This window comes from Gastrolobium bilobum, unplaced genomic scaffold (genome assembly GCF_033153095.1).
Source record: "Gastrolobium bilobum isolate Gb01-03AN ecotype WA unplaced genomic scaffold, APGP_CSIRO_Gbil_v1 utg2530, whole genome shotgun sequence".
NCBI classification, from domain to species: domain Eukaryota; kingdom Viridiplantae; phylum Streptophyta; class Magnoliopsida; order Fabales; family Fabaceae; genus Gastrolobium; species Gastrolobium bilobum.
The window spans coordinates 411,369-436,517 of record NW_026899712.1 but is presented as its reverse complement, the minus strand read 5'-3'; the positions used below and the strand labels follow the sequence as shown (position 1 = coordinate 436,517).

Here is a 25,149-nt window from a genome sequence, read left to right as displayed (position 1 = left end):
TTCAATTAAATCAGCAAGCCTCTTTAAAACCTTCTTAGAAAATTCAATAGTGAAAAAAATCTAGCTAAAAAATTGGCAAGAAACCACCTCATTGCAATCTTCTATAATGACTATTTCGGTATCGAAGTATTGCACAAACTGCCTTATTAAAAACCTTCGGCAAGAAAAAAATTTTGAAAAAAAAATGGCAAAGAATAAAAGAGTATAGTAATAAACCTATAGGGCTTCATTCATCAAGAATTTTCAAATAAAAATCATCCTCAAATGATCATGCAGACACAATGCCCATAAAATGTATCATAATTGCCACACTAATCAAGTGAACATAATAAGATCCACTGCGAGAGAATAAGAAACATCATAATTGATGTTGGGTCTCTGCACAAATCCTTGTTCTTCCTTAATTACCTCCTTTCATTCTTTCCTGCCTAAATGCTTTTGGCAATCTCAAACAGTTTTAGGCTCTGGATCTCAATTATATCTTGAGACAAAAGAAGCTACTGAGAATACAATAGTGTCGTCGACGACAGTTATAATATTATCGTATTTTCCTCCAGCATCAATATAATTTATTGCATACGTCAATATCAACTAAATCTGTCGTTTCTCGTGACAAATAGATTCGATCAATTGGTCGTTCCGAGATTGTTGTAATTAGCGGCTCCACTTATTTTATATTCACTTTCTTCAAGATTAACCTCTTCCAGAGGCACGATAGTGACTTGTTTTTCTTTTTTCACAAATTTATGTCTTTAGTCTCTACGGGTCATTTACGCTTCCAACGTTGACTAAACTTCAAAAAATTTAGTCCCAATGGAATCTTCCACGTTGACGTTCTCAAAAATAGTATTTAAGTTTTTAAAACAATAAAGTAAACAAATATATTTGGAAATTGTTGTTTTGAAAAATGATTCCCAAATAATGATTGTTTTTTGGTTTAATTTTTTTTTAAAATTTTAAATTTTTATGGTGACAATTTTATTATTTTAAAACTCCATAATGACATTTTTGTAAATAATTATAATTTTCCTGTAACTTAAAAAAATTCGAACCAGTTCATCCTTCGAATTATATCCAATTCGAGCACTTGTTGAATTCTATTAAAGGGAGCAGTTCTCCCAAATCCAAAATTTTTTATTATCAAAATCAGTTTTCAAAATTCATATTCAAAACATTTTTTTAAAAAAAAATTATTCAAATAGATCTATGGCTCGAGTTTCAAATAAATTTTTTTCAATGAATTAATTGACTGAAAAGTAAATAAATATAATGACATATGTGGTGATAATAGTATAAAAAATAAAAGTTGCTGAAAATAGTGAATTACTAAAACTTCAAATTTCAAACAGATAATTTGATAAAATTAATAGTTGAGTAATATTTTACTATAATTTCTAATTGATTTTAATGTTTTTATTTTTGCTGCAGAAATTTTTTTTTATCACATTTATATAAAAGTAAGTGAAACATAAATATTTTTTCCGTTATAATCTTACCGTAATTTTTATCCTAAATGACGGTCTCATTATTCATTGCCATAATGCTAATTAACATAAACTTTAAACAATCAGAATAATTCCTATGAAAATTCGCATCTCATCGGCTCAATAATTAAATTCCGTAGGTGAAATTTGTGTTTGAAAACTTTGTATATCTAAACTACGAAGTACGAAAGATCAACGTATGTGACGGGTAGAATTCAAATATTATAATTTTTTTTGGATAAACCATAAGTATTCTCACGAGAGTCAATCTTGTTCGGAGCAGGTCCAAAAAATTTCTTCCAAAAATGGTATAAAAAATGATCGAACACATGCTCTCACACTCACCTAGCTTTTATACTTCAACTGAACTGCTATATTTTTGGTCAAATATTATAATTTTAACATTGCTTAATGTCCCTTTTATTCATCAGATAAAACAAAAGAGGATAATAATAGCGTATGCTCGAAGAAGACGGTTTCGGAAGTGTGGGCATGCGTAATATCCACAAATTGTGTTAGAACGAGGATTAGGATAGAAGTTCTCTGCAGATACGGAATGGGCTCTTTCGAAAAAAACGCCCACCACATAACCTTTTTGTTTTGTGGATCTTCTTATTCTAAAAATAGATAAACGCAAAATGATGCAAATTCCTAGATAATAAAAAAAACACTATCACGAGTCTATTTCTCTTTGGGCAAAGGAGTAAGACCCCCCCTCGCCCCTCGCTATTCTTCACAAATTGGAAAAGGCTTTTCTTTGCCCCTGTTTGAAGAACTTCATTATTGCTGCTTTCAACTTAATTTCACTCTTCTAACCAAGGTGTTATTAAAGGTCTATTTCTCGGTGAACGTAACATTCATTAAACTTTCATCGGATTATTAATTTGCCTACCCTTTCATGGATTTGAAGTTTGAATATCAAGAAGTAAATCCTCACCAAAAAACTCATTGTTCTTCTTCTTCTTCTTTTGTGTTATTAATTGTTATTATATTAAATATTCTGGAGATTATTGTATTATACGTAATTAATATCAGGAGTATTGGGAGAACTCAAGGAAAGTGAAGCTCTTCACATGCAAATGGTTGCCGGTTTCTTCTCCTAAGGCCCTTGTTTTCCTTTGCCATGGTTCGTTTGTGTTTTCTCTCCTCTCTCTCTCTTTCTCAGAATCTCTTATTACTATGTTTGATTATTTAACATGGGATTCGGCTGTTACTTATTGCAGGTTATGGCGTGGAATGCAGTAGTTTCATGAGAGGTACGTAATTCATGTTCTTCGACAACTTCCTTTGTTATTTATTTTTTTTTCCTTCTCTTTTCTGTTATTGGTAATTGTTGTTTTCCACTAATTATTACATGTTTCCAATAAGTTATGTTTCTTGATGAATGATTAACTAATTAAATCATCCCTAAAATGATTTTAAGAAAGCGGAAGTGAGTCTATATACATGTAATGTTTCTCATTCTAAATTCTAATAATAGGAAATTATAATAATATCCTTTACTAGAATGGCAAATTTGACACCACCCATTAGGTAAGCAATCTTTTTTTTAGCCAAAACTTTCTTCACCATATACAGTTAGAAAAAACACAATATAGCAACCAGAATTTGTCAAGATTCAGATATAATTATTTAAAGAAATTAAATGAAAGAAATTACCTATTCATCTAAAAATAAATAATAATGTCCACTAATTCTGATGAATATTCTAACAAAATAATTATACTTGTTTATTTTTTTTTTTATCACAAAAAACTGTAAACCGCAACATGGTTTTAGTTTTTTTTCAAGCTAGGTCAAATTTTTCAAAGACAACGATGGATTTGGTACGTACTCAAGTGTCATATAGATATAGTACAAATTGATCCAACTAAAATTTACAGCACTACAAAAATGAATTGGGTAGCTCAATCAATCTTTGAACATAAAACATTGATGAGTAGCATGGATCTATCCAAAAAATAAATCTTGTAGGGGTAACAAATTGTCTTTTCATCTGGGTAGCCACTTGCCATAGCAGCGTTGTGATTTTGGCAACAGCTGCATGTGTGTGCTCTTATCTTATCTGACATTGCCGCTATTATCAGCCAAAGGTGACCTTATTGAAAATTTTATTCTATCATATATCGGTGGTGGTGTTGGGGTGGCCACATTATTCTATCTTATCTATTTGCTAATGCTCCTTAATTTACTCTCATTCTGCCTATCTTTTCCTTCTTTATTATAATATGCCCTTCTCTTTTACCTTTTTTCCTTCTTTATTTCTCTTTCTGAGTACTATTGCATACCTAATTTTCTCTCTTTTTCCTGTTCCCAAGACCAAAAAAAAGAATATCGCGATCAAAATTCAAAACAGCGTCCTATCAAGACAATGAAATTTGTGCACTTCTCTTTCATTTCTATCTTTTATATAAGAGAGAGAGAGAGAGAAGTAATTGATGTTTAGTTTATTTTCTGTTTTAATTTTTAATCGATTTGTTGGCGTTAAGTTTATTTTTTTTATTTCATTTTTAATTGATATATTTTTATTTATAATCATAAAATATTATCTTATTTTCACAATGCTAACTGTTTTCAAGGTGTTGTGATTTTATCTTTTTCGTGAAAATAAATATCGTTTTGTTAATTATTAATAGAAAAAAGTATTTCTCCAGTTACCAGATATAAAGTTATCTCCAGTGAACTCAAAACGACATCGTTTTGAGTTATAAGATTAAAAAAATTATAATGATAAATATTAGTATAACCCTGCAATATATTATAATTATAAAAATACATTGATTTCTGTCCCAAAACGACGTCGTTTTGCGCTCACTTGAGATAACTTATCTCCATTGACTTTACCCTTATTAATAAGATATTATATTAAACATGTTAACTAAAATAAAATAATAAGAGGAGGGGGGGGGGGGGGGGAGGGAGAATGCACTATAGCCTCTGCTATGCCTAGCGATGCAACCTTGCTGTCCTTGCAGGTTACCACTGGGCCTGTGTAGTTTCATTTAACCCAATCGTTTTTATGTTTTTGGTGAGACCCTTTCATCTTCTCACTTGATAAATATTGGGCCTATTAAAGCCCATTGTTTTCGTAGATGAAGACACAGGCGTCCCCGAGTCTGCAATCTGCATGACAGAGTCGTCCAATCAGAGAAGAAAACCCAATATAAAACCACTGTCCGTATCAAAAACCCATAAACCCATATTTCAAGGATGGCGCTTTTTCAACCTAATTAGTAATTATCAACATAATCACTCAAATAATAATAATAATAATTGGAATAATGCCAGATGAAGGCAATAAAAAAATAACAATAAAAAAATAATTAAAATGTAGAGCTATTGTGCAGAGTTGTTTATCTTTTTGTAAATTTACATAAAATAAAATATTACTGTGACCTTAAATAAATCTAGAATTAGATCTAATGACAAACCAATAGAGGTGAATTTTTCTATGCTGTATATCTGACATTACCCTAAAAACTAATACCTCTCATTTTCAGTTAAGAATCTTATATCAAAATTAATTACATTACACGATTTTAGTAGGGTATGGAAGGAATGAGAGAATGAAAATTTTACGAGGTGTGCAATATTTTAAGTAGTGCTATTAGTCCTTGTTCTTTCAGCTACTAGTAGTGCTAAACCGAAGCTCGTAGTAGTGTCAGAATTGAATACATGGTAAAGCCTTTTTATGATTAATTGCTTGCTTCATGGCTCTAGAATGTGGAGTGAGGTTCGCGTGTGCTGGATATGCGGTGTTCGGGGTCGACTATGAAGGACATGGACACTCTGCAGGGGTTCGTTGTTACATAAAAAAGTTTGAAAACGTTGTTAACGATTGTTATGATTATTACAAGTCAATTTGCGGTAGGTATTCAATTTCTTATAGCAATAATAATCTGAGTGTTGAAACATTCAGGAACTTTTTTATGCTGGGTTACTTACTGACTCATTTGCGTGTTTCAGAGCTCGAAGAGTACAAAGGAAAGACCAAGTTCTTGTATGGAGAGTCAATGGGAGGGGCAGTTGCCCTACTATTGCATAAAAAGGACCCTTCCTTCTGGAACGGTGCCGTTCTTGTTGCACCAATGTGTAAGGTATGAATGCCTTTCGTGTGTAGTGATGGACATTCATTCAAAAGTTCCTCTTTCTCTCCACTTTGTTGAGTATAACATGTTTTATTGTTGACCCAAGAAAGTTCTGACAGTGGTTTATACATCTGTTGAAATATATGCCAGATATCAGAGAAGACGAAGCCACATCCCGCGGTTGTGAGCATGTTGACGAAAGTGGAAGATCTTATACCAAGTTGGAAAATAGTTCCCTCAAAGGATGTCATCGATTCATCTTTCAAAGATAAAGCCAAACGAGAAACGGTGAGGGCTTAATGTCCTTTTTCTATATTTAATGAAATTTCCGAACATATACTATAATTGTGGCTTAATGAGTAATGGTTTCAAATAGGGGTGTAAATGGGTTAGGCCGGCCTACAAGAGCCTACGACCTAGTTTATATTAGGTCAGACTTGACCTATTACAAATAGTCAAATAGAACAGTCCTAGGCTTAAAAAAAATTATTTAGAAAGCATGCCATAAGTTTTTTTGTACATGTTGGGCCTATAAGCCTATAGGTCGACCTATATCATATTATTTATTTTAAATAAAATAAATAAAATTATTATTTTAATAATTTTGAATAATAAAGTAATAACATTTTAGTTATTTTTTTAATTATTGAATATTTAATAGGCTTAAACAGGTAAATAGGTCTAGACCAAAGTTTTTAATTTTTTTAATAAGGTTAGGTCAAACTTGTAATTTGAGGCCTACACAGGCTAACAGGTCAGGTCAGACGCGAATTTTTTTCACATAAGTCTGGCCTATTTAAGTTAAAGCCTAGTCCAGCCTAACCTATTTACACCCTTAGTTTCAAATATTATTGTTTTTATAGTGCCAAAGTTAACTATGTGTCCTTTAATGATGTTTGCACTTGCAGATAAGGAAAAACAAGTTGATCTACCAGGAAAAGCCCAGGTTAAAAACAGCATTGGAAATGCTGAGAGCCAGCATGAGACTCGAAAACAGCTTACACGAGGTGATCTGCAATTTGCTTTTTTGAGTCTAATTTGTAATGAAAGTACCACACCCTCTTTTTTTTCTTTGCTGAAAAATCAAATTACCCCTTTTTGGGCCTTATTGTGAGTTTTGAGCAGGTGACACTGCCGTTCTTAGTGTTGCATGGAGAGGAAGATATAGTGACAGACCCAGAAGTAAGCAAGGCATTACATGAGCGAGCCAGCAGCATAGACAAAACCATAAAAATCTACCCAGCAATGTGGCATAGTTTAACATCTGGGGAGCCTGATGAAAACATCGAAATTGTCTTTGCAGACATCATAAATTGGCTGGACAAGCGCGCTAGCAAGGCAGGTTTTGAGTGTTTTCAATCAATTCAAACTTGTGACGATTGCAACGAGAAATTAACAACGGATGCATCACCGGCTAATGTTAACAAACAAGATGTACAGAAAATACAAAGGCAAGGAAGCAATCTTGATGAGTCGCAAGGACGCCGCTCATCAATGTAATGGGAATTTTCAATTGTTGCCATGTAGATACATATTGTTTGAAAATTATGCCTTTACCCTGACCAAATTCATTCTCCCTCCGGAGTAAATTTTCTATGGTCCGGGAGTACCAAAACTAGGTGCTTCCTTCTCACAAATAAGGAGGTTAAAAAAGGAAATAGAAAAAAGAACATGGATAAGATGAGAAAGAAAAAAATTGTGTTTATAAAAAGGACCACCAAAATTTTGTATGATACTACTGACCATACAAAAAAATTTCCTCCCCCTGGTGCATAACTTAACAGTAGCCCCATATTGTTTCCAAAACTACAGCAAAATATTTAAGGCTTCAAAATCAAATCGGTAAAATTTTCATAGCAGTAGAAATATTGGGAGAGAGATTTTCAGAATAGGCACATTCACTGAACACAACCATATGATATTCACGTGGGCGGTCCATTTGGTAGGGCTCAAAGTAGCTCAACACATTTCCTTTGTTTCCTCATATTACCTTACTATTAGACTATTTTTTTGTAGTTGCAAATGAACTATTAGACTATTTCGTTTCACAATCCCGGACTATTGACAAATAGTGGAAATTTGAAGAGAGAAATAGGAAGATTTGATGGCACTGTGATCTAGGTCTGAGAACTAGATTCACAGGATAATAATAATATTTTCGTTTTTCAACATGAGGGTAGCAATTTCAAAAATAAAATAAAATCAAAGAACAAATTGCAAACGGGAGGTGGTGAAGTTCGAGTAAAATAGAATAAGTGAAGGTAAAATGTCAAATTACTATAACTGTAGCCTCTCGAACATACCAATTACATCCCAAAAAGAAAAAAAATATATATAAAAATAAAATATAGATGGCAGGAATTTGATAAATGAAATCATGGCTGGCTACCAATCATGAAAGAGGGTAATAACCCGCATATAAAGATTGACGGAGAACAAACGACACAAGGAACAATAAAGTCTCATGTTGCTGTGACTAATGGACCTTTGGGGGGATGGGAAACACCCTAACTGTTATCCTCGGACTACTATCTTTTCCCTTTTTCACTCTAAGGTGTACACATAACACACTCCAAGCAATAATTAGGCGAAGGTTGCACCTTCCTTCTGGTCACCAAAAATGCGTTGCCGGAAGTCAGAAACCATTAGAGGGAGGCCCTTGTGCAGGTCCACCTTGGGTTCCCAGCCAAGTAGCTCCTTAGCCCTACTTATATCAGGCTTTCTCTTGTGCGGGTCATCCTCTGTGTTGGGCCTGTACTCTATCTTAGCATCTGGGTCGATTGTTTCTTGGACCACCTACATCAGTATCACCAACGAATATAATTTTAACCATGCAATTATGGGTCTCTTGTCTGGGAGACCAAAGCCACTCTCAGTCCACCGACAAAAAATAAATAACTCTTTCATCCAAACTAGCACTCTTCATTTGCATCCACATTGTTAAAAATTGAATTGCAAATCTTGACTGTAGAAATAATCAGGCAACAAGACAAATTGCAACCATCTAACTCTGGTTGTACTTGCTCAGGTAATAGAGAATAGGAGAAATGAAGAAACTGGTATCCCATACCAAGAATGATGTAAAAGTACGAGTAATGCACATTAGTATGAGTAATTTATTCTTATGGCCAGTTTCTTTCAGGCAGGCTAAGGCATGACATTATAGCATAGTTTAAAAAGAAGAGAGTTTCGACCTTTCCCTAATGATTTATAATTCCAGAAAAACCCAACTTCACCTTGGCAAGTTCAAGCATGGTAAATTCACCCGGATTTCCAAGATTGAAAGGTCCCACATGTTCTCCTTCCATAAGGCGCATTAAACCTTCCACCTATTCGAACAAAAGCATCACATTAATTCAGCAAACAGCAGCATTTTGAGCTAGATTCCGAAGGTATAGCAACATCTCACTGCCAATTGATCTATCTAGGCTATAATCTTAGTAATATCCCAGATAATATTTAATTATTTACAATACACGTGTTAGTCCTCAACACCGTGCATTCATCTTACACGTGAGGTTGCCACTTTGATTTATTTATGGCTTCATATTCCATTATTTTCAGAGTTGAGGTTTTACACTTTTTTTAAACTGCATTAATAAGAGCTGGCCCACTTGGGCCTTCAAACTCGCTTCCAGTCACATGAAAATGTTTCTTCGGTGAAATGAGTCACTCATCCCACTACCGCATGGACAATCTAGTCATTTAAACACATGGCAGAACCTTTATTATTTACGAAAAGAAAAGACCCTTTGCAGAAAGCCAGGAATTGTTTTGTTAAATTTGCAGCACGCACATGGGGAAAATTTGCTTTGAAGTTTCGACCAAAAGATCAAAAGCTACTTAAAATCCAAATCCAACCTTGCAAAAACAAACAAGTACCATATACGAACTTATATGGATTGAAGAAAAATGAAATGTTAGCGTTTTCAGCAAACAACAAATATCTGTTAATTTCATTAGAATTAAAAACAAAGTGCAAGCTAATAGCACATGGTAAAAGTAATGAGAAAAGTATATTCACTTACCAAATCAGAAACATACTGGAAACTCCTTGTCTGTTTCCCATCCCCGTAAACCGTCAAAGGTTCCTTCCTTAATGCCTGCATTAAGAACACCGGTTAGAGACATTTACTACAAACAGTGCCAACAAGAACCCGTTGCTTACTAATTCAAATTCAAATAAATAAAAGGGCCACCTGAGCAACGAAGTTACTAACAACACGGCCATCATCTAAGCACATGCGGGGCCCGTAGGTGTTAAAGATTCTAGCAATTCTAACCTGAAAAAAATAAAAAATAAAAAATACATAAGAGGCACGGTTTAAATTTTCACTTCGATCGTAACTTGTGAGTCCATATCAAATAAAGTAAGGCTCAAGCTCAACTCAACAATGGAATTAATTAGCAATGAGAATAGAAGAGAGACAGAAAACAGTTAGGTCCATGGAAAATGACCTCGACACCGGCTCCTCGGTGGTAATCCATGGTCAACGTCTCCGCCGTGCGCTTTCCCTCGTCGTAGCAGCTTCTGACACCTGTCACACTCATAAAACGATTCATCAGATAACGGATCAACACTTTGCACTCAAGTATTCAGCTTTACTTGTCCATTTCTCCCTCATAACTCCTAAAAATAATTAATTAATTAATAAAGTTCTGAGCGTTGCAGGTCACGATCTTACGGACCAAAGTGCCCCCCCCCCCGTCCCTGAAATCAAATCACAAACCAAACCTACATGGTGCTGCCACCCCCGACCCCCACCCTTAATTCACCCCTGCTAATCCTTTCTTGCTTTTTCAATTACAGTTTTACGGCATGGTTTTCACCTTTAACCACCGCAATGCAATGTGAACATGAAGAAAAACGACAACAACTTCATTATGTGGACCCGCAAATCACGGGTTCCTCGACGACGAGAGCCTGAAATTCCTAGAAGGTGGTCCAGTTACCATGTTCCACGTGTATTACTAGGTAACAAAAAAGCCCAGAAAAGAGTTTGCAGTTTCAGAAAGAAAGCACGCAAGCCCTGCTGCAAGGCTGCGATGCTTCTGCCTCGAAAATTCTAATCTGATGCCGGTCACCGGAGAAAAGTAAATATATAAGAAAAAGAGAAGAAGATGGCACTGACCAATGGGATTGACGTTGCCCCAATAAGTCTCCTTCTGAGGGTGCTGCAGAGGATCTCCATAAACCTCACTGGTACTGGTTAGCAAGAACCTAGCCCCCACTCTCTTAGCCAACCCCAGCATGTTTAGGGTCCCCACCACATTGGTCTTGTGAACACAAACACAATTAAGGACTCCAAACACAAGCACCAGATCCCTAAATAAACATTGAATTGAATGCACAAAATAATACTAATAATAATAATAATAATGAAAAAGGATATGATAGTCTTGACTGGGTTGAACTTGTAATGAACAGGGGATGCGGGGCAAGCGAGATGGTAGATCTGATCAACCTCCAGCAACAAAGGCTCAACGACGTCGTGTCGGATGAGCTCGAATCTAGGGTTACTAAAATGGTGCATCACGTTCTCTTTCCTTCCCGTGAAGAAATTATCCACAACGATCACGCTGTCCCCTCTCGCAATCAACCGATCCACAAGATGCGACCCGACGAAACCCGCCCCGCCCGTTACCACGATCCGGAGCCCCTTTCTCTTAATCCCCAACGGCACCTTCCCCACCGAATGCACCGCCGCCATACGGTTCTGATACACCGGCTGCCTCGACTCGCGCTCGAAGTATGAGATCGGAAGCGCCTCGTACGAAGCAGCGCGTGAGGAGGACGATGAGGAAGAGGAGGAGGAAGGCACGAGTGTGAAGAACAAGGAGGCTATGATGACGCCGACGAGGACGAAGACGAGTCGCTGCTCACGGAGCATGTAGCGAATCGGGCGAGTCACGGAGAGCCATGGCTTGTGCGGCTTCGGCGAGTAGGCATCGTTCACTGGTTGGGTCTCGTGCCCTCTGAAAATCAATTCCGAACCCATTCTCTTTTCTGGTTAGTCAATTCTGGAATTTCCTTCGTCCAATGTCCAATCTGAGCCAAACGAAGAAGGGAAAATGAATTTGTGATATGAAGAGAAGAAGAAAAAATCGAAATGGGGGAAGGAATGAGTTCCGAGTTGAGAAGAGACCGGAACTCGGTCACCGGCACGGTGATGACTGTGATCAGATGCAGATGGAGTATGTGTAAGTATAGATCTTTGGAGTATTTAAAGAGAAGCTTATGTGTGTGTCAAAAAGGGTCATGCGATTTCACTGGAATGACGGAAGTGCCCTCACTCAGCTTGGTTGGGTTGGGTTGGGTTGGTTGGGATTTGAGGTTCGGAGAATCTTCAGAAAAAAAAAAAAAACAGAAAAGAAAATGGTGATTAAATAGAGTTAGAATAAAATGGAAACAACAATTAATATGGAGTGAAATAGAGGTATTAAGTATTATTAACCATGGGAATGGTGAGTTTGGAAAGTCTCATTAACCATTAAGACGCTTTTAATGATGGTCAGTTTTGAAAGACTCATTAAGAGTGGGATTTTTTTTTTATTTTTTTTTTTTTAATATTAAATAGGTAGCTTGCTTTGACTAGGCGTCGGAATTGCAATTTGCAATAGGAACTTGGCACTCGTGTCAAATCCTGAATTGGTCTTTTGGTTCTTAGTCAAACATGTATTGTCTGCCGCCACACGTGATGGCACTAAAACACTCCTCGCCGACCCAAGCCAGGCTTTTACTCTTTTTCTCGGAAAAAAATTTAAATATTATTATATAAATAAAAAAATTATAAAAAGATAATATTTTACCAATTAGTTGCACCCAAAATAGACGGATTGGTTTGCGTCCAAATAAATATTAGGGTACTTATTCCTGCTTAATTTAGATGTGATTCATCTAATAATAACACATGACAAAAACAAAAATTAAAGATTTTTTTTGTAAAATTTTAAAATATCGTAACTTTTGATTTGGGTGTTCGAATCATCTATTTTGGATGCGACTGATTGTTATAGATTAGTAAATTAGTTCAAAATATTATATTTTACTAATCAATTATTTAAAAAATAATATATTAATTTTCTCCCTCTTTCTTCATTGTTTTATCCACTAGGCCCAAATATTTATATTTATATTTAACTAAATTAAGTAAAAGTGAACTAAGAATTATAGTAGTGCATAATAAGAATGATGGCGTAAATAAATTATTAAATTGGATAGGGCCCTATATATATTCTAAAATAATTGTAATAATGCAACAATATAAATGCCATATTTTGTGGGTTATGTATCGTAATCATTTTAGTTGGAGCTACTTACTATATTCCAAAATCCAATTTTGTAGTACAGTTCTTGGTGAAGATACTTCCAATGAGTGATATATTATGCTCTGGTTGTTGTTTTCTTTTTTAGACGTGTTGATGATTAGTTTTTCAATTTAGTGGAATCATTGTGTGATACATATGTTGGGTTGGCCCACGATGGATCGATCCAAATTAATGGATGCTCTAATCTCTTGTTTATAAAAGAGGTTAAGATGTTGAGTCGTTAGAGTAAAAAAAGAGAAAATAGAGGGAGACACGAAGAAAGATAAACATGCAAGATAATCCACAACCAGATACAAATATCATTTGAATAAGATCTCTATCCCCTTTATATAGGGTTGGCAAAAACGAGCTAACCCAACGGGTTGGCTCGCTACCCGCCATAAATGAGCCGGGTTGGGTTGGCAAAAATGAGCTGTCAACCCGAACCAACCCGACTCGTTTCAACCCGTGAAAAAACGAGCCAACCTGCGGGTCAAACGAGCCAGCTCACGGGTTGGGTTTTTTTTTATAAAAAAAACAAAATATAATATACAAAAATGGACAAAACCCACACATGTTGTCATCATTTTTCTTCCTTTTCTAAATCTAAGTCTCTAATCTTCTCACATCCCTGCCATTTTTATATTGTTAGGTGTTGCTGGCTCTGTTTGGTTCAAATATCTTACCCACTTGGTAGCAATCGGTTCTGATTGTTTCTGTGGATGTTGATGCAAATTTTTTTTTGGAAATATTTCAATCGGTTCATTGCTTCGCAACTAATCCGATTCGAGGCGGGTTCAGGATTAAGGCTTTAAACCCCTCCCAAAGGTGGTACTGGGGAGATTCGAACGCATGCTCTCATCCCTACCTGCTTAGCTCCCATGCGCCAACTGAGCTACCACCATTTGGTATGTTGATGCAAATTTGTTTTGAAGAAATTTCGAAACTAAAATATTTTGCTTTTATTTCTCATTTTGTAACCTTTTGTTTAAGCTAATGGAAGCCACATAGCTGATGCATTAATACTACAGGGTCATTTAAATAGATTGAAAACGAGCCAACCCGCGAGTAATTTTCGAGCCAACCCGCGAGCCAATTTTCGAGCCAACCCGCGAGCCAATTTTCGAGCCAACTCGCGAGCTATTTTTTCAAGCCAACCCACGAGCTATATTTTGAGCTAACCCGCAAGCCAACCCTAACCCGACTCAGGTCGGGTTGGGTTGAGTTTTCTGGCTCGTTTTTTTTTTCGAGCCAACCCTAATCCGGCTCGTTTTTTCGGGTTGAAGACGGGTCGGGCTGGGTTGGCCCGTTTTGCCAACCCTACCTTTATAGATAGAAATGTTTGTGCGAGACATTTGTGAGTAGATCTATCATTTAGAGGGTGAAATCCCTTGGTTAGTGAGTTAGAAAGAATCTTTTGTAATCTCATTATTCATAGTGGAAGTTTTCTAGACTTGGTTCCATTATTCATAGTGAAATCCCTATCTTTGTTTAATTTATGATTTACTATTCATCAACACTTCCATGAACTGATTTGAAGAAGGTCGGGCTATTTGACATAGAGGCTAGGCTACAAATTGTCGAGCTTCGAGACACAATAGTGGTATAAGAGTCAATGAATGATTGACATGTGGTTATTCGAGTATTTGAAGATGTGGGAAGCCAATGTCTTGATTAGTGTAACCAAGCCTTGATTGAAGAGCCAATGCTCAATGAGAAGTTAAGCATTGATGAACCCCATAAATACTTGAATAAGCCTCTCCTTGTAGGTAAAGAATGTGGGCCTAGGACTCACACTTGAGAGAGAGATATTGAGAAATCAAAGTGTAAGCAAGTAAAATTTCACATTGATTAAAAATGAACTAAGTGAGCCTCATATAAGTGGGACTCATTTTAAGATTTTGAATTTGATTGTGATATCTAAACTCTCTTAATATTATTAGTCACTTAGTCCATAAATAACAATCTCTCCACGCCATCAGCTCCTTGCTCCTCCCAACAAAATATTTTGGTTCTCCTATCATAATTTTAGTTTGGTACTTGGAAACAAGGTAGCGGGCTGCTAGTGTGTCCCCCGTTTTTTAAAGGAAAGAAAGCTGAAGGATGGGAGAGTACGGAAATAATATCTTATATTGATGAATTTCGACAAGTTGATAATCAATATGCAGTTTCTAATTATACCGTTTAAATTCATGAAAATTAACCCCACCAATTCCTACAGTTATTATATGAATGGGTTTTCATTTTATCCTTTAACATAACACAACAAACTTTCCTACACTCACAACATTTTGTGGGGCCCACACTTTTTAAAACAAAAAAATAAATAAAAAATTAAGGCACGCAAAACGAATCTCTATAACATTACACAATCACTTTTCCTACAACATAACTCTTATAAAACCATATATGAATATAATAAAAATAATTAAAGTTTCATTCACTTTATATTATGAAATATGCCCTTTCTTTTTCTCAGGTACCTCTGCAATGACTACAACCTGATTAAGCCAACTGTAAGACTTTTACCCCTTATGTGTGGAAAAAGAGAGAGGAAAATATTGATGCCCATAATGATTTACTGGACTAGTTAAATGGACTGAAATTATTATATAAAACAAATCTGACATATTCTAATAAATTTTCCTCAGAACATAAACCTAGACAGTGGTTTGCCAAACTGGATCCCATTCAGTGGTTATTGACAATCATACGCACATTTTATATTGAAGATTATATATATAGTTGACCTAATACGTTACTGAGCAGGACATGAGAACCTAGCTAACTAAATTTTAATCAGGGTATAAAAAGGATCAAACTAATAGAAAAATCTACAGATACATATATATCCAAATTTTGTGGGCCATTCATGTATTCGCATGTTAACAATACCTGTCGTCATACATCATTTCATATTTTTATTTCCCTTTTCCTTATTAAATTAATTCTATAGGGTACCTCGACAAGAAGAAAATGCATTCTCTTGAGTGACTCTGACTATTTCTTATAATATTTTTGCTTTCAAAAAATAGATGGAACATACGCATTACGCAAATACCTGTTATTTATGTATAACAAAAAATGAGTTAACATTTTCTCCTTCTTAAGCATTATTCTTTTTCATTCAATCACTTGATGAGTTGATAAGAAATGACATTAGTAAAAATGGACAAGAACTTGAGATGCAAAACACTATGTCGGCTTTATGACTTGTAAAAGGTAATTTGGAAATTAATTTAATTAACTTAACCTCAAGAAAAGGTTTGGCGTAATACTTTCATATGCTTCTGAAGAAGGGAAAGTCCTAAAATAATTACAATATGAACTTTATTTAATGTAAAACACCTAATACCCGCACAATGGACCACTAGATTTTGTTAAGACAATGCTGGTGTTTGTTAGCAAATCATGTGCGTATTTCCACTTCAAATCTTGTGATAAGGGCATTTACCAAAGTGGTACGAATCTCAATAAAAAATTTTCATTTTAGCTTAAGGCAAATAAGTATGTTTACACAAGGACCATTAATATATTAGGAACTATCCCATTTCGCATGATGCAGTTCAAAATGATCATATAGAGATGATAATATCCAATTCTGGAATAAGGTTTGGATATCATCCTTTACCATTTTGGTTTGTGGACTGAGCTTATTCACAGGTTTACCAGGCATTAGCTAAAACGTAATTCAAGTTTGGCATCGCATGAGGACCACAAAGTGCCAACCATAAACCAATTTCCAACTATACTGAATCTTTCCATAGTTTGCCAAAGGCAGTTTCTCATTTGGATCAATAGAACGAACATATTATTATCCCACGTTTATCGTATGTTTGAAGGAAAAATGAATAAGCTAACTTATTTGCAGCTTTTTTTTATATTCTTTTGATATTATAAATGATTTTTCTTTTTACTTAATAATGATATTTACTATAACCAATGTATTGAGGGCCACCAAAAATAAAAGTCCCTTAATTTGATTGGTCGATAAATTAAAAGGAGAATGAAAGAGCAATTTGGTGGGGAACTTGGAGTGATTTCGAAGCTCTTTATTTGACTAAACTACAACTTCCACTTCCGAAAAGTGATTTATATGAGTAAAGAACACTTTCATATTTTTTATTCTTAATTAGTCCCTTTCCCTCTACTCTCTATCATGGAAAAGAACAAATTATTTTCACTCCAAAAACCCCTTTACGCGATAAACTAACGGGCCATTAGCTTAAATGAATCTAGACACATCCTTCCTCTTTCCCCCATTTCATTCCAATACAATAAAGTTATGAGTAACGGTTTATACAAGAAGTTGCTATAATGGAGGGTAAATATTTTACAGAAAATATATTTCTCGTATTGCATGAGATAAAATTATTTCATGCAACATGAAAAAATGAGTTGAACTCATTAAGAAGAATAGAGAGAGAAAAATTAGATTACACTCACTTTTTGTATATGGATGAGACAAATTTATCTCATAAATATATTTTATATAGGGTAGACATATAATTAAATTTTTTTAATTAGTTCATTTATTTGAAATTAGGCTTCAATAAATATACTTATAAATCTTTTAATCTCAGCATAAATAATTTATGTTTACTTGGATTGGAAAAGTCAATTAGTTAAAAGTAAAAACAAGTTTATTTAAGTACGAGGAATGAAAAAAGAACAGAATATTACAGAATAAAAGGTCGAGTCACATGACCTTTTTTTTTTTTTTGGTAACACATGACTTTTTTGTGTGTGTTGCTATGCTACTGTTTGTGTTTGACGACTAATGCAAAGCATAATGGTAAAAAGTTTGCGATATCTATTGAATCGGGGAAGGGACTCGTGCACTTAGGATTCAGACTCACATAACATCTAAGAATTTTTTATTTTTTTTAAAGTCTCCATTTAAAATTTAATTTTTTTTGTATCAATTCTAATTATCTGTTTGAGATGAGCTAGTCTCTGTGATATCTCATAATCTTTATGTGTGTATAAGAAATAAAATTATTTCTTACAACATAAAAAAAAAAAATTCTTAAAAAAATAGTAATTAAGAATGTGTTGGGCTGAGGTATGTAATTATGTATGATTGATGATTCTATTAAGGGTCTTTTGGGCTGCAATGTGCACATCGGCGGGTTCTTTGATTCGGAAACGACGTTGACTTATCTTGGTATACGTGGCGCTTAAAAAAAATGCACGTTTCTTCTACCATTTTAGGACCGGTTTATTTCACACCTGCAACCATCATTTATGAAGTATTGACACTTCAAAAATTTTGACGTGTCATGTCCGACACTTCCTAACACTTTTCGAAACTTCAATACATGTTGTAAAAACTCAAAAAAAGTTCAGAGATTGCGTTTCTAGTTCTAACTATTAAATTCATTGGATTACTATTACCATTTATTAAATTTAATATAAATATTTGTGATATCTTATGTTTCTTTGCAAAATTAATGAGTATTATAAGTTTAGTTTCATTTTTGTTAAATTATTGAATATTAAATATAACATATGTAACATAAATTAAAAATTATTTAATATTAAAATGTGTCCTAACGTGTCAAAATCTAATATTTTTTAAAATTAACGTATCGAAATATCGTGTCATATCTCGTATTAATATCGGTGTTACATAGATCATGATTGCACAAAATCTCAACCAATAAGCAATTATTGTTAAATTTCTTTGGCCACTTTCATAGTTTCGCCTTTATAAATCATAAAACCAATAAGTTAGTTGTGCTCGGTCCCTTATCATGGATACATCAACGACGAATATAAATCATGCCATAAATATATTATGTACCAATTAAGTCAGGCTTTGTAAGAAACACTGTCATATTCATCTGGTCCTTTTAGTTTTATATATTATAAGGAAAAAAAAGATGTTCCCTAAGAGGGACCCGCATGGAATAGCATGACCTAGGAAAGGTGTCATCTGCCTATGACCTATGAAAGGTTTGGCATGGAAGAGGCTAGCTCATGCCAAACTCATGAGAATCGTCAAACGAATAAATGAATCCAACGGTGTCAAGTCCTTTGAAAGACTTTTCTAAACAAACGGCAAAACTAAGGAATGGGTATCCCTTTCCCGAAGTAAAGTTTCAGTTTTTGGTACTTCGCCATACAACAATTTTTTAGGCATCTTCGATTGCGCAAGATGATCCGTGATGGTAGGAGACAGCTATCAAGCCCAACATGGGTTTGACTTTAGCAAAATTTAACTGAAGAAACGTCCAAAATAGAATTTTATCAAGTCCAACATATACCATAAATTTCTTTTCTAGAGTAATTAATCATTCCGATCTACTACATGTGATACCGAAGACTCCATTTCCATTTTGTTGTCCACTCTTCAAAATTCTAATGCGATTAATCCCATGAAATTTCAGATGTATCATGCTGTGTTACATCCTGGCACGTAGCATCATTGGTTATATGTATTTGATTGAAAGTAGTCTAAAGTCTAAACATCCTAACTTAAGTATCATCATATCTTTTTGGTAGATTTTTGATTTCGGAATAGAGTTTCTCCTGGACCAATGCACTTGGTCTTATTGTTTCTCTTTTCACATTATAAGTCTTAGAAACTCCTTTTTTTTTTTAAAAAATAAAATTATGATGGCTAGTTTTACTATTAAATTTTTATGAGATCTTCTTCAATCCCAAAATCAAGGTATTTATCTATTTTATTGACATTTTTTACTATTTGGTTGTTATATGTGTATACAATGTTATGTATTAAATATTGAATATCATTATTTGTTTGGTCCTTCTCCAATGAACCGCCTCTTTCTAGCTGCATCTTAACAAGAATATTTGAAATATGTGACTTGATTGATTGAACAGCTAAAGGCTTGTTTAAATAAAGCCATGATACAAAGAAAAATCAAAACAACCTAACTAAAATCTTATCAGAATATTTAAACTATCCTAAAAATAATACAAAAGATTTACACTTATCAAGAAGTACTCGGATGACTGCATCATAATGAGCTTGCTTCGGATGCTGCATGAACTGAGATAAAGAATGGACTGCATAGCTGAGCTCAGGACGGGTGATAGTAAGATATATTAACCTTCCTATAAGTCTTCTATATTGTGTAGGGTCTGAAAAAGCAGGACTATCATCTAGTGCTAACTTTACAATCTGCTCCATAGGAAAATCAACTGGTTTGCAACCAAGTAAACCACATTCTTTAAGAAATCCAGCGCAAATCTTCGCTGGCATAAAAATAAACTAGTAGAGCTTCTTGCAAGTTCAATACCGAGGAAATATTTCAGCTTACCAAGATCCTTGATTTTAAACCAAGTGTGGAAATGTGATTTTACTTGAAGACAAATAGCAAAATTATTACTTGCTAAAATAATATCATCCACATAAACCAAAACTGCAACAAATTTATCACCAGTAGAATATGTAAAAAGTGTATAATCAGCTTTGGATTGTTGAAAACCAAAGGAAATAAGTGAGAGGCGAAGCTTGGCAAACCAGTTTCTAGGTGATTGCTTTAAATCGTAGAGAGATTTTTGAAGTTTACAAGCCTGACCTGGAGAACTATTAGTGAATCCTAGAGGGAATCTCATGTAGACTTCTTCATGGAGTTCACCATGAAGAAAAGCATTTTGAACGTCAAGTTGATGTAACTCCCAACCCTTTGCAACAATCACGGATAAAAAAGTACGCACACTAACCATTTTTGCTACAGGTGCGAATGTTTCTGTATAGTCTTCTCCTTCAATCTGATTATTGCCAGCAATGACTAAACGTGCTTTATAACGTTCAAAGGAGCCATCAGATTTGTATTTTATGCGGAACACCCATTTGCAAGGAATAACTTTCTTTCCAAGAGGCAAGTTAGTAATAACCCAAGTTTTATTTGCCTCCCATGCATCAATTTCGAGTTGCATAGCTACTTGCCACATTTTATTTTGTATGGCCTCCTTGAACGTAGTAGGTTCAATATGTGCACTAACAACTGCAATAAATCCCTGATGCTGCGTAGAAAATTTATTGTTAGACAAAAATTGATCTATATGATACGGTTTACCTGAGGCGACTGAAGGAGTGATGTTGGTAGAAAAGGGTGTAGTCGTGGAATTGCATCGATAGTCACTAAGATAGGCAAGAGCTTTATGCTGTCTTCGCGCACGTTGATTTGGTGCAACCACTGGCAACATGGCAGATGGAGAGCTCCCCCTATCGTGAGAGGTAATAATAGGAGACAAATAAGAAGAATTAGCATTAGTATTCTCGGAAGAGGAAGGCACATTCACCGCTTCGGAAACTGCTGGGGATACCACTACCGCGTCGGAAGCTGAAGTCACCGCGTCAAAAGCTGCAGGAGATACAACCACCACGTCGGAAGCTGTTGAAGACGAACTCACCACGTCAGAAACTGGTTCGGGTAAATTTGCACATGGTGGTTCATAAATTTCTGTATTTGCATGCGGTATACCAGTTTGAGAAGAAGAAAGCATGTTGTGTAGAGCAAAAGGAAATTTATCCTCATGAAAATTAACATCGCGAGAAATAAATACCTCATTTGATTCCAAATCAAAAAGCTTCCAACCCTTCTTATTGAACGGATAACCAAGGAGAATGCAGCGTTTCGATCTAGCAGCAAATTTGTCTGATGGTTTAGGCACTACAGTAGCATAACATAGACAGCCAATAAATCGCAAGTGATCATATGATGGAGCTTTGCCATGAAGAACTTCAAAAAGAGTTTTGCCATCAAGGAGTTTTGGGGGAGTTCGATTTATGAGATGAGCAGCGTTCAGAATGCAATCACTCCAAAAATGAAGAGGCAGATTACCATCAAATCGTAATGCACGAGCTACATCAAGAATGTGACGATGCTTTCTTTCCACACGTCCATTTTGTTGGGGTGTGTAGGTACATGATTGCTTATGAAGAATACCAAAATCTGCCAATAAAGTTTGCATCATAGATGACATAAATTCACTTCCATTATCTGTTTGAATGCTTTTTACTGATGTTTGAAACTGAGTGGAAACCATGTTAAGAAAAAATCGAAAATGTGAATATGTTTCTCCTTTATTTTGCATTAAAAATACCCATATATTTCGACTGTAATCGTCCATAATAGTCAAAAAAATATTTAGCACCAGTGAAGGAGACAGTAGCATAAGGACCCCAGAGATCACAGTGAATTAAATCAAAAGCATGCAAGCTGTGTTTTTTATTTATTGGAAATGGACTACGAGCTTGTTTAGCTCTAGAACATACATCACTAAAACCAGCATTATTCGAGCTTGAAATAAAAGGAAGCAGTGAAAGATAATGTCGAGAAGGATGACCAAGTCTTCTATGCCACAAAGAGGAAGAATCCGAAATTTGTATTGCATTAGTGAAAATTGACGAATTCCTCAAGACATACACCCCTTCCTGCACATCACCCCATCCAATCGTTGTCCTCAAGTGTTGGCCTCGTATGATGCAATTTTTGTCAGTAAAAATTACGTAGCATGTATTTGACTTTATTAACTGAGAGACTGAAATCAAGTTGCAGGTGAGAGATGGAACATATAGCACATTAGTTAGAACTAATGAAGAAGTTAATGAAACAGTGCCACTCTTTACTGCAGTTGTTCGATTTCCATTAGGCAAACCCACAGTACAAGGGGATATAGATCGAATATCGGATAAAAAAATAACGTTACCAGTCATGTGTTGGGATGCATCACTATCAATAAGCCATGAAATAGAAGTATGTGTGTTACCAGAAAGCTTGTCAGATGACTGTTTAGAAGAATCTGTTAGGAATGTGGCTTCCATACTCAAGAGGCGGTGAATTGAGTATTACAAGATTTTCGCAAAAGCCCCCTTCTAGTTTCTAAATAATCATTTCAAACAAACTTTGATGTGTAGAAAGTTAATCAATATATTCATACAATCCGTAATATATAATAAATCATAATTATAGAACTTATACTAGCACATACAAGATATTAGAGAAGCAATTAAAGTGCTAAAAATAAATAGTTTAGAGTTTAGAGAATTGCAAACACAATATATCCTGGTTCGGTCACCACCACTTATGACCTACGTCCAGACTGAAGCCGCTCGATCAACTCTTTCACTAATGGTCAAGCTTCACGGGTGCTTGAAAAACATTTAAAATCTTCCAAGACTTCGGGTTCTTGGATACCTTTCAATCTCCAAGTTTACGGGTACTTGGTAACCTTACAATTCACTCCAAATTTACTTAGGTATTTGGCCACCTCTCAAAGAATGGGTCTCACAACCCTTTCAACTCAAGAATACAAGGAGGGAAATATTTAGAAATGAATATACACTCTCAAAGTGTAGATATACAACTTGAAGCACTATGGGTATATGAATTTTCAAGATATGAGCTCAAATATGTTTGATCTTTGAAAGATATGAAAGAATATGCAAATGATAGTGTAGAAGCTCTCAAAGTATGCTTAATATGTGTAGAAATGATGCCCAATGTTTTTGAGTCGTTGGGAATGCGTATATAGTGTTTCATTGAAAACTAGCCGTTTATAACCGTTGGGATCTCATTTGAAAACTAGCTGTTTATAGCCGTTGGAAAACTAGTCGTTTATAGCTGCTGAGAAACTAGCTGTTTATAGACGTTGGGAAACTAGCTGTTTATAGCCGTTGGGATCTCATTTGAAAAACTAGCCGTTTTATAGCTGTTTATAGCCGTTGGGATTACTTTTGAAAAACTAGCCGTTTTATAGCCGTTGGGATATGTTTCCTAACTTGACAACAACAACACTGTTTCGTATTTTGGCTATAATTTGTGTTATACATGTCGGCTTGATGTGATCTTGGTCTCGTTGGAAAGATAAAAGATATATCTACAACTTTTATGAAGAACACAAAATCCAAATCCATCATCTTAGATACGAAAAATTGTATAGAAGACAGAAGCGAAATTAAGCAACAAATTTTAAGTTCAAATGTGTTCTAGCTTGCTTCCAACTACTTTTTGTGAAAGATCTTGACTAGATAAATATGTTTTGAAGTTATAAAATATGTCAAGGAACTTTTCCATGGATTTTTCAAATTTCTTTCAAGTATATAAAGTTTATGATTATGCAATTTGAAAAACACGTTTAATTTGAGAAAAACTTTGAGCTCATGCAATGCAATCTATCATATACCCTCACATATATTCTAAATATGATTTTAGATTTAGCTTCATGTCTTGTGTCTTGGATCTTTACCTGAACTTGAGGCTTTGACTTGTTGAATATGACAATACTTGACACTTTGTTGGTTTTGATCATTTGTCACCATGGTTATGATATTGAGCTTCTCTTAGATGTTGTTCATTGTTAGTTGTCTTTGATCTTGATGTTGCTCTTCTAATTATTTCTTGTTGCTCTTGATCCAGTGATCTTGCCACTTTGATATGACATCACTCTTCTTGTGTGGCTACATCATACATCTTCAATATCCACATATGGTTGATGCTTTTTGCTCTTGATCAATACTTCTATCTTTTTGTTGTTGCCACTTTGTTATCATCAAAACATACCTTATATCTACAGAATCAACCAGAGCCAGCAATTGTTGAAGCACTTCCGGTGTAAGGCTCGGCAAAGAGGCAGTACCGGTTGTGGAATTTTCTGGTTGGGTGGTGATGGTGTGCGCAACTTGGGCAGAAGAGGCAGCATGACCGCGTCCTCCGGTGTGACGTCCACGCGGTGCTGAACGGAAGTTGTTGCTGCCGTCGCGGTTTGGGTAACCGGGAAGCTGGTAACATTTTGAAACATCATGATAAGGCTTTCCGCAATGAGTGCAGATCACCCTTGGCTTAGAAGAATCAGCGCCATCTTTGGACGAAATCTGAGTTTGTACCGCATACCCAAGAGCTTCTGATGGTTCAGCATGAGAAGAGACGATTAAGTTGTGAGTTTCTTCTTGTGAAAGCATTGCAAAAACTCGATTCATTGAAGGAATGGGATTGGTGTTGAGAATTTGAGTTCTGACATGACCATAGGAGGCATGATCAAGACCCATCAGAAATTGATACACATGATCCCATTCTGTTTCGTCAGCTACGGATTTTTCGAATTCACAAGCGTCTCATGTGGAACATGGACGGAGAGTACGACTGGATTCTAGCTCATCCCAAATGGCTCGCAATTTTGTGTAATAATCGCCCATGGAGGAGCTTTTTTTGCGAAGAGCAGAGAGGTTGCTCTTGAGAAAGTGAGAACGATTGGAAATGGAGAACGATTCCTTCAAATCATCCCATAAACCC

At 35.3% G+C, this 25,149-nt stretch overlaps 2 protein-coding genes across 2 annotated transcripts; one reads left to right on the top strand and one right to left on the bottom strand.

Annotated features, from left to right (window-relative positions):
• The first annotated feature begins 2,118 nt into the window (after positions 1–2,118).
• On the top strand, positions 2,119–7,201 carry LOC133292830 (caffeoylshikimate esterase). The gene is made up of 8 exons (XM_061491286.1): positions 2,119–2,409; positions 2,520–2,610; positions 2,708–2,740; positions 5,205–5,351; positions 5,451–5,581; positions 5,723–5,860; positions 6,481–6,579; positions 6,698–7,201. The coding sequence occupies exons 1-8, from the start codon at positions 2,383–2,385 to the stop codon at positions 7,070–7,072; spliced, it is 1,041 nt and encodes a 346-aa protein (XP_061347270.1). The 5' UTR covers positions 2,119–2,382; the 3' UTR covers positions 7,073–7,201.
• A 605-nt stretch (positions 7,202–7,806) lies between these two features.
• On the bottom strand, positions 7,807–11,759 carry LOC133292859 (UDP-glucuronic acid decarboxylase 2-like). The gene is made up of 7 exons (XM_061491339.1): positions 10,966–11,759; positions 10,705–10,852; positions 10,031–10,110; positions 9,772–9,855; positions 9,601–9,675; positions 8,809–8,901; positions 7,807–8,368 (listed from the first exon to the last, which is right to left on the bottom strand). The coding sequence occupies exons 1-7, from the start codon at positions 11,569–11,571 to the stop codon at positions 8,156–8,158; spliced, it is 1,299 nt and encodes a 432-aa protein (XP_061347323.1). The 5' UTR covers positions 11,572–11,759; the 3' UTR covers positions 7,807–8,155.
• Between the last annotated feature and the right edge of the window lie 13,390 nt (positions 11,760–25,149).